Source organism: Monodon monoceros, unplaced genomic scaffold (genome assembly GCF_005190385.1).
Source record: "Monodon monoceros isolate NGI ecotype Baffin Bay Population unplaced genomic scaffold, NGI_Narwhal_1 Super_Scaffold_4, whole genome shotgun sequence".
Lineage (NCBI taxonomy): Eukaryota > Metazoa > Chordata > Mammalia > Artiodactyla > Monodontidae > Monodon > Monodon monoceros.
This window is the reverse complement of record NW_021703781.1, coordinates 49,563,712-49,573,801: the sequence shown is the minus strand read 5'-3', so window position 1 is coordinate 49,573,801 and position 10,090 is coordinate 49,563,712. Positions and strand designations below refer to the sequence as shown.

Here is a 10,090-nt window from a genome sequence, read left to right as displayed (position 1 = left end):
CCAATGGGAGGGTTTTGAAAGGTAGCATCATGTGATGGAGAAGGGACTGGGCCAAGTGTCAGGAGGCCTGGACCGTAGCTTACCTCACCTAGCTTGCTTCACATCTCTGGGTCTCAGCTTCGAGGTAAATTAGACAGTTGGTTTGCTAACTTAAACAGCCAATGCTTCTATGAAAACAAACAGGGCGGAGTCTAGATCCACTATCTCTGCAGCCCTGAAGTCAGCAGAGTACCTGGCACAGAGTCGGAACATACTGAAAACAGGAGATAGCCTTTAAAAATGAAATGACAGGTACTTCCCTGGTGGTACAGTGGTTAAGGATCCGCCTGCCCATGCAGGGGACACGGATTCGAGCCCTGGGCTGGGAGGATCCCACATGCCGCAGAGCAACTAAGCCTGTGCGCCACAACTACTGAGCCTGTGCTCTAGAGCCTGCGAGCCACAACTACCGAGCCCGCGTGCCGCAACTACTGAAGCCCACGCACCTAGAGCCGGTGCTCCAAAACGTGAAGCCACCGCAATGAGAAGCCCCTGCACCGCAAGGAAGAGTAGCCCCCGTGCGCCGCAACTAGAGAAATCCCGAGCACAGCAATGAAGACCCAATGCAGCCAAAAATAAATTAAAAAAAAAAAAAAAGAAATGATGGTGAATTATATTACAACAGTAAGGTAGAGCATGACCCCAAAACATACAATATTCTGAGTGTGGAGCCCATTAGTAATAGCTAGCACTTGGTGAGTGCTAACTTGTGCCATTCTGTGTTAAGCACTTCCCATGCTATTCTTTGCATGATTACTACTGCAGTATAACAAATCACCCCAAAACTTGGCCTTTTAAAACAACCATTTTATTATGCTCTTAGATTCTGTGGGTCAGGAATTTGGACAGGGCATCATAGGGATGGCTTGTCTCTGCTCCATGATTTCCGGATCCTCACTTGGGAAGATTTGATGGGCTGTGGTGACTTGACAGCTGGGGGCTGAAATCACCTGGAGCCATCTTCACTCACAGGACTGGTGGTTGATGTGGCTGTTGGCTGGGACCTTATCTGGGGCTGTTGACCAAAGCTTGGGCTTCCTCAGAATGGTAGCCTCAGGCTAATAGGACTTTCTATGCAGCAGCTAACGCCTCCCAAAGGGATTGTCCCAATTTCACAAGGCAGAAGCTTCATTGTTTTTATGACTTAGCTTCAAAAGTCAAACTGCATCATTTCCACCACGTTCTGTTGGTTACAAGGCCATCCAGATTGAAGGATAGGGGAATTAGGCATCACCTCTTGATGGGGTTGGGGGAAGTTCTCATAGAGCAAGTAGGCTGGGAGATATTGTTGTGGCCATATTTGTAAAATTCAATCCACCATGTGTGCATTGTTTCATTTAATCCTGTTGCCCTTTGAGTAGGCATCATTGTACCTTTACAGATGACGACACTGAGGCTCAGAGAGGTCATGTCCCTTGCCTGTGGACAAAATCAGGACATTGCAGGGCTGGACTTAAACCCAGTCTGTACCAAGCAGGTGTTCTCCAACACATATGTGCTGCTTATAGGACAAGGGAGCAAAGAAAGTCAGACATTCAAAGGCCAGATCTCCCTATGTGTAGGATTGGGAGCGGGTAAGTCTTCTTCTTGTCCCCCCATAACCCTGATGTCAGAGTTAGTATCTTCCCCGTGTGGTAAAGGAGTCTGGTTTCTATGCATAACTCCCCAAGGTGTTGCTTCCCAGAGACTATGTAACTATTATGTGTACCTCTGACGCCTCAAGTTCTCCAGGCATGTGCTGCCAGTGGAGTTGCTGTCTGTCCCACCTGCCCCCACGCCCCTAGTCATTTGGCAAAAGATTCTGGGGATCAATGAGTTGGAGGGAGCTCTGATCCCCTCTGTGAAGGCAGCGCACAGAACCACATCATGCCAAGAATATCTTCTCTGCCCTGATCCCCTTTTGAAATCCCTTTAAGTTCAAACAAGGACCACTTCTTGCAGGAACTCATTGTGGATACTCCCCCGATACTTAAAATCAGAATGTTCAGGTGAAATTTGGCACTCACTGCTAACTGTAGTTTTTTGTGTCCTAACCCCCCATTAGTCTTCTAAGGCCCCATGGATCAAAGACTATGCCCTCCTCTTTCCTCAGTTTTCCTCCGCAAACCAGAGGAATGATACCCCGTTCTTAATAGGTACTCAAATCAGTATGACTGATTAGATCAAAGGGCCTCATGAAGTTTATTATTAAGTTTATGACAGGAGGACACGTGCATCTTCGAAAGTAGTTTTTAAGAGCCTGCTCTATCACAGGCATTGTGCTAAGTGCTAACATACCATGTGATCCAGGAGCAGGAATTTAGAAAATCAAATATGAGCCTCGTAGGCACTCTGCAGTATGTCAGTAACGTATCAGAACTGGTGTCTAGAAGTGAAGCATCCTTGATCATATTAAGAGGACTTCATATGGGATACATCTGAGACAAGTGCTGTAAGGTTACAATCTCTGTCAGCTGTCAGATGATTCCAGAGTCAAACATTTAGAAAGCCCCGGAATAGGGCTTTAAAAATCCAAAATCTTGACTTTGGCTTCTTCTCTAAGTTGTCTGAACGATGTTTTTAGCTGGAACTATCAGATAGAAAAGGATGGGTCTAACTGTCAAATTAGCCTTCTTGTAACAGGCAAATTTCACTACCCTTCTTTCCATTTGTCACCATTTCACTTCAAAATGTTCCCCAAAGCCATGCCCTTTAGAAACACCTTTGAATGTTCAAACTCAACTGATCGTCCTATTAATAAATGATGAGTAATCAGTATCAGTGTTTATCTTCACTCATTATGCACACCATAAATTCTTGATCCAAATATAACCCTATTGTATAAAATTCCTTCCTCAACATACCATCACCAAGAATAAAATAACTCCTGTAAATAATTACCTTTGGGATATGAAAGAAAATGTAAACATTTTATTTGGCAGTTGTTTCTGAACACATGAATAAATAAATGGAAAAGTACATATTCATATTTCTTTTTGGAGTAACAGATACCATTAAACGCTTATTTACACATCTTCACTGCAAAGAACAGTTACACAATTCAATTTTGTCTTATAAAAGGTAACTTCCCACACCACTGGACTGGACAGGAAAGGATGGAGATTACGGGTAGTGCTTGGTTCTAGCAGCCTCAGTGTTTGAAAGGCATTCATTTGCAAGTGTGATAAGAAGAGTCATCATGCATTGAGTTCATCCGGATCATATACTGTAGAAAGTTTCTGATGGCAGCCACAGAATTTCGTGTGTCATGCGCTTAAGTCAACTATGACATGTTTGTAAATCTGTGTGTTTCCCTTAAAACTGGAAGCAAAAAGAAAATTACGCTTATTAATGGACACATGCGTGAATGATCTTGGTGCCTGAACATTCAATTCCTGAAATTTTACAAATTTGGCTTTCTCTGCATCCCAGTTATACACTTGAGTAAAGGAATAATCACTTCCAAGAATTGCGTATTGATAGTTATTTATCTGAAGAGGCTGGAACACCATGGATCCTCGCGATGGCATCCTCTGAATATCCTGGAATGAGGAGCCTCCCCATTTCATTACTTTGGAATCACCAATGAATCTTGTCAAGCAAATGTACACGTCACCTTTCACTGAGAAGTGCTTAACGGCATATACATCTTCCATGTTAGGAATGTCAGTTTGGTTAGTAAATAATTGTATTGCTTTGTTCCACTGATAAATTACAGGACGCTGGGAACTACTGGACAGGATTAAATGAGGCGTTCTGAGTGTCTGAGGTGTTCTGGCTATTTCTAGATATTCCACATCAGTATCCCTGTACCACGCATGTAAAGATTGATGGGAGTAGAATCCATTTCCGTTCCATTTATAAATGGTAGTAAAACCAGCTTTTGAACTGTCAGCAACAACAAAGTACCAGTTGTTTTCAATCTTGAACGTTTCAATGTCATTGGGTTTTCGGATTTTGAGAATTTCAATATCCTGGATTTTTATGAATTTATTTGCAAAACTGTCTCTCTTATAGATGTGAGAGCCACCGAACAGCTGGGCCACAATAACATAGAGCTGAGTTTCAATGACTATAGGCTTGCACACTACAGTGGACGTGCCTGGAAAAGACAAATGAGAGATTAGGAGGATGGCCATCCTCTTTTGGACATGTTAATACACATGCCGAAGCCATGCAACTGCCACCAAAATCATTTCCTTGGTTGATTAGGCAAAAGGCCAATTTCCTAATCAGGTCCAATGGCAGCGGGATCCCGAAGTTCTGTGCCTTTGTACCTCATGGAGCCTTGTTATCAATAACTGAGTTGTCATGTCACATCCAACGTGTACTAGACGTTCAGGATACATGGCTACAGCCTGAGTTTTCTCCTCTCACTTTTTTTTTTTTTTTTTTTTTGGCCAAGCCATGTGTGGATCTCAGTTCCCCAACCAGGGATTGAACCCGTGGCCACAGCAGTGACAGCACCAAGTCCTAACCACTGGACCGCCAGGGAACTCCCTCTCCTCTCACTTCTTACAGAAAGAAAGCATTGCTTTCCCTGACATATCATGAGTTGGAAACTGCCATTTATTGAGCACCAACGATATGCTTTGCCAAATCATCTCATTAAATTTCCCAACAATCTTAAGAGATAAATATTATCACCCTCCCTTTTGCAGATGAGCAGACAGAAGCTCAGAGAGGTTCGGTGCTGCTAGGAGAAGGCAGAGTTGGGATTCAAACCCAAGGCTACCAGCGTCTCTATGCTTTTAACCCAACCTGGGGTGAGCAGTTAGCTGTACAAGGACTTCCAACTTGGCCAGCATTCCACAAGGTTCTAGAAGAACCTCACAAAGTTTTGAGCGGTAGTCTGGGCAGCCCACGGCTCTACCTGCAATTGGTTTGCTCTATGTATAAACTGCTTCTTGCTCTAGAATAAACTGACTTTCTCCTGAGAAAGGAGAGAGATGCCACTTGTGAAGCTTTAGGTCACTGGCGGCAGAAAAGAAGGAAGAGAAATCCTTGAGAAAAGTGAAAGAGGGGTACAGTCATGGGCGAAGCTCCTGGATGTTACTTTGGGAAATCTCAGAAAACTACATGGGAGTCTGTCAGAAGCCTAGCTCAATATCCTTTGTTAAGAGTTTAACATTTATCAATAGATTCTGATCTCGTAGAGGGAGCTTGGCTCTAGGAAATCCAAAGAGAGCCGGGCAAATCTGGTCCCAGGCTTTTTCTGACTGCAGCTCTAAGGGCTTTGAGGTAATAAGTTCCAGATCAACTCTTTCTATTAATTGGCTCCATCCATAGGCAAAATTATTCTAGTTGTGACGCTTTTCAAGGCTGTGTAATTCTGTGACCTTGGGAAAATCACTTCTCTGGGATTCAGTTTTCTCTTCTGTACAATGAGGGTTGGAACTAGATGAGAGATGGCCACTAGTTTTCAACCATATACCAATATTGATTGATTGATTGTGACTGCCTGGAGAACTGTGTTAAGAAGGATTCTGTCCTCTGCAAGAAAGAGCATCATGATACATTAGCGATGTCTGTCTGGGGTGAGGGAGGGGATAGTGACTGTATATATGACACATATTCGTCATCCTAGACTAGATGATGCCATCTGAAAGTCTGCAAATATATGATTCATTTTTCATTTAAGTGCTCATCTAAAGATTCATTCAAAGCAATTGACAGACTGTACACATGTAAGAAGAACCTTACACAAAAGTAAGGTTTAGATTTCACAAAGCCCTGCTGCAATCCATTGGAAAACTGAGGGGACTGCAGGAGATTTCCCATGAACATTTTGCAGAAGTAATGTTTTTGCCGTTAAGTTTGAGAGTCATTGATCTAAAATAACCTCCTTATTTTATAGTTAAAAAGAGGGGCCCAGTGAGGGTGAGTGGCTTGACCAGTTAGCTTGTGGCAGAACCTAGATTAGAACTCATAATTCTTAGTCCAGTACTTTTTCATTGAAGAAAAATAACCCACCTTTTATTGTATATTTACTAAGCTAGGTCCTATGCTAAGTTTCTTGAACATATGCTCCCATTGTTTTATAACAACACTGAAAGTTAGGTATTATTATTCCCATTTTACAAGTGAGGAAATTAAGCTTTAGGGAACAATCCCAGGCACTCAGTAAATGGTAGATTTGGGATTCAAATGATTCTCAACCTGCCCAAAGAATTCCCTGATATCATTCATCTTTTCTTGTTGCCCTTGGCCCAAGTGGCTTAACTTTCCACTCAAAATATGATCAGGCTTTTCGTACCTGTAATGTTGTCATAATTCCGGAAGGTCTTTTCTACATGGTCCCATTCAAGGAAAATGCACTTTCCAGTGAAAGGCTGAGCAATGACTACATACTCATCGTTCATGTAAGAAAAAGTGTCTATGGACAGTGATTGAAAAGGCAGGTCTTGAGACTTTGCAAACTCTGCAAAAATTGAAAATGATGATGAGTAGCTGTGCTGATGCCTCATTCCTTGGCTAGATCTCAAATGTCCACAAGAAACATATTTATTCTAGAGAAACAGTGAAATGACAATTTTACTTTGCTTTTAAACACATGAATTTTAATGGTTCATAATATTTTTAAATTGCTCAGTTGGTTTTTAATATATATATTTAAAGAATCAGTTCCTGCATATGTAAAAAATTAGCCCTTATTCTAATTATATGAGGTGGAATGATTTGGAATACATTACCTGTAATGATGCAATCAAAATCCTTGGAGGAGAGACTATTGATTTTGCGCTTCTTGTATTCTGGAGGGCCTTCACAGTAGATGTCTTCGACAGTTGCATTGGTGTGGCCTAGCCATTCCACCAGCCACTTCAGTTTACAGTCACAATTAAATGAATTACCTCTCAGGTCCCTGAAAGACAAACTTCAGCTGCTTTTGATATACGAGGGCCCTTCCTTCCCAGGCATGACTTTTACTTTAGCAATTAACATGTGCAGAATGACCTCACCTGGCTTTATGTAATGTCTCATAATCTACCTTCAACCTGACTGACCATTCACTTTGGGCTCAGAGAATGACCACAGTGTGCCCTTGCAGGCCACCCCAGTCAATGGAACCTCATAACTTATTCCCTCTTGGATTCAAAGGTAGCTCAGTCTAGAGCTGTGCTGTCCATAGAAATACAATGTGAACCACATATGTAGTTAAAAATTTTCTACAGACACATTAAAAAACTAAAAAGAAAGAAGTGAAATTATTTTCATAGCATATGTTATATAACCCAATACATACAGAATTTTATCATTTTCACATATAGTCAAATAGAAATTACTAATGAGATATTTTACATTCTCTTTGTATACTAAGTCTTTGAAGTCTGATGTGTATTTTACACTTACAGTATATCTCAATTTGGAAAATAAAATTTCAGCAGAAATTCCTGATTTGTATTTAGAGTTAACAAAATTTACAGTTGAAAAAAACAGATTTATACACCCAAGTTGTTCCAAACATACTTAAAAGTCTTCCAATGATTGAACAGAGAATCAGTTTTTAAATTTAATTTTTTATTTAATTTTTTTTAATTATGTAAAATTTAAAATTCAGTTCCTCATTTACACTAGGAACACATTTCAAGTGTTTTGTGATGACATGTGTGGCTACCATATTGGGCAGCACAGGTCTAAAAGAAAGATGTAGTGATTGTTGTACCATATTTAATTACATCGAGTGAGCTATTTGCTTTTCTTCTTCCTCACAGGCATAATTAACCCTGATCCTATTCCATGGTCTACAAATTCAATTTTAATAGGAAATGACTTCGACACAGCCAAGTTAGTGCAGACATACAATAATAGCTCATGTCCATAATAAACTGTACAGCATAGATAGTTTAAATTTCCACATATGATCCCAGCTCACCAAGTTCTCTGTTTATTTGCATTGCTTCTGTTCAAAAACTCTATCTCTTTCCTAAAACCATTCTTGGTCACACAAAATTCCTAAGATAGGTACCTCCTACTTTTCACACAGCATATGAGTACTTTTTAAACGTTGAAGCATTTAAAAATGTGTTTTGGGGGTAATTCAAGAAACCAAGAAATCTACTGAAAGGCAAGTCGGCATGGATCCTTGCACTTCTTAGATGATTCTTGGTTTGGGCATATCAAGGTAGGCCCAAGAGGCCAAACCCATTATGGGATTCCTTGGAGAGACTGAGCCAATTTCAAGTGTTTTTTCTTTTGCTAGTGTGGGGTATAGGCTGACACAAGGTTGGGCCAGAGGGTCCCCAAATAACGCTGTATCCCCAAGTCTGCCATGGAGAATCAGCTAACTTCCAAGACATTCTCAGGACTCACCTCATATCTCAAGAATACTCTGACCCAGAATAATGAGTGTCAACTTTTCTGGGCTATTGTAAACCAGAGCCGGTAACTGTGGTCTGTCCAAGACTATTTGGAAGTGTCCTGATTCTGACACTCTCTTGGAAATAAACCATCTTTCAGGAATTGGGGTAATAGGCATGGAGGAGGGGTGGGGGGAATACTACAAGGAACAAAGGAAGTTTTTCATAGCTTACTGATTTGAAGTTAAATCCTAGGTTTAGGAGAAAATTCTTGACTCAAAGTTTTGTTATTGGAGAAAAGTTGTTTTGAATATATATTCTATAGCAAAGTACCTGAAAAATAAGAACTCCTTTGTTTTCATACATCTTTCGTTTGTTCCCATACATCTTTCGTTTGTTCCTGTTTTCTACCTTGTGACATTTAAATACCTTTCCAATGTTCTGGAAGGCACTTATTGAAGCTAAATTGCTTTTGAAAGGGTTAGGCATATATTACTTGCTTTGCTTACTACAAAATACACAAATTCTTTACAAAGATCTTTCACTCTGAGGCTTAAAAGTCAAAGTTTGAAAGCTCTTTTGTTTGAAAAAGGGTCAAAAATAATTAAGTTCATTCCCTTCCTGGGGCTTAAGCCAAATTCCTGGGGATTAAGCCTAGTGCTGTTGTTCAGTCTAATGAGAGAAAAGGCAAACTTTCCTCCCTTCCCCCACTTCCTGCTCCATTTCTCTCTTGACTGACCAACCCTTGGGTGTAAACTTTCATCCTTACTCTGTCAGTTTCCCAGACTTCTTTATGTTTTTCCTTTGTAGCCCCATTTCCTGGACCTCATGAGAAAAAAAAGGCATCTTGAAACCTCTATCTAGCCCTCCTCTTCCTACCCCCTCCAAGTCCCTTGTCATCAGCCCCTGCCATACAGGCACACACTTTGTCAAAGGCAAACTTGGGACTATATTTTCAGAATATAGTGGTAAATACCATAGGAGACTCAAACATTAGTCCAACTAAATTCAAATTTTAAGCCAATTTAAAATTTAAAAATTCTCATTTAATTTAAAGCCAATTAAAAAATTTAATAATCCACACCAGGCTTCTTTGTTAACGACTGCAAATTAATTAATTAATCAGTGATTTCTTAGGTCCTCTTACACATTTGTTAAAGAATCCAGGCCTTTGAAAATGTCTTTTGGGAGAGTCTGGAGGTTGTTGTTTGCAAGGCTCCTGGAAAAAAAAAAAAGAATGATGTAAACTGTAGTCATAAATGAAATAAATGCATTTTATGACCCCTTATATATTATGGTATTAAACAAACAAACAAGCAAACCCTCCAAAAGACGAGTAACAGAATGATGCCTGGGCATTGGTCTTTCTACTTAGCACTGAGTATGAGCATCACACACTCAGGCATTCCATCAAAGGGATGCCTCCCCATGTCCATGGTCTCCATGTGCTCTCTCTCCTCTCACTCAGGCTGCCCTTCTCCTCCCTCCCCCCACCGCCCCACTTGCTATAGAGAGCAGCTCAACCTCCAACTCTTAGTACCAACAGCTCTCAAATTTGGAGGCCTGTCTGATCTATCCCCCTTCCAGCACATTCTTTTTGTTTCCTCCTTTTTCTACATTTTTTCCCTTTTAGCTCCATTCATTCATTCCTCCTTAGAAAATAGCTTCCTTATAAATATCCATCTATTCACCCATCCATCCATCCATCCATTCATCCATCCATCCATCCATCCATTCATCCTCTTTAATCATCTCCTTTTCCCTTCTTCCAATTC

General features: G+C 40.7%; 1 protein-coding gene across 4 annotated transcripts in view; it reads right to left on the bottom strand.

Moving 5' to 3' along the window:
* Window positions 1–2,912: 2,912 nt before the first annotated feature.
* Window positions 2,913–10,090, bottom strand: part of LGI1 (leucine rich glioma inactivated 1) — a 31,555-nt gene continuing 24,377 nt past the window's right edge. The window contains exons 5-8 of one of the 4 annotated variants that reach the window (XM_029245849.1): window positions 9,463–9,534; window positions 6,711–6,880; window positions 6,275–6,439; window positions 2,913–3,339 (exon numbers count right to left, since the gene is read on the bottom strand). In XM_029245849.1, coding sequence (XP_029101682.1) covers window positions 3,302–3,339; window positions 6,275–6,439; window positions 6,711–6,880; window positions 9,463–9,534 — 445 coding nt within the window. In that variant the 3' untranslated portion in view covers window positions 2,913–3,301. Of the gene's footprint in view, window positions 4,121–6,274; window positions 6,440–6,710; window positions 6,881–9,462; window positions 9,535–10,090 lie in introns of all 4 variants that reach the window. The other 3 variants (XM_029245847.1, XM_029245845.1, XM_029245846.1) reach the window with 3 other exon arrangements.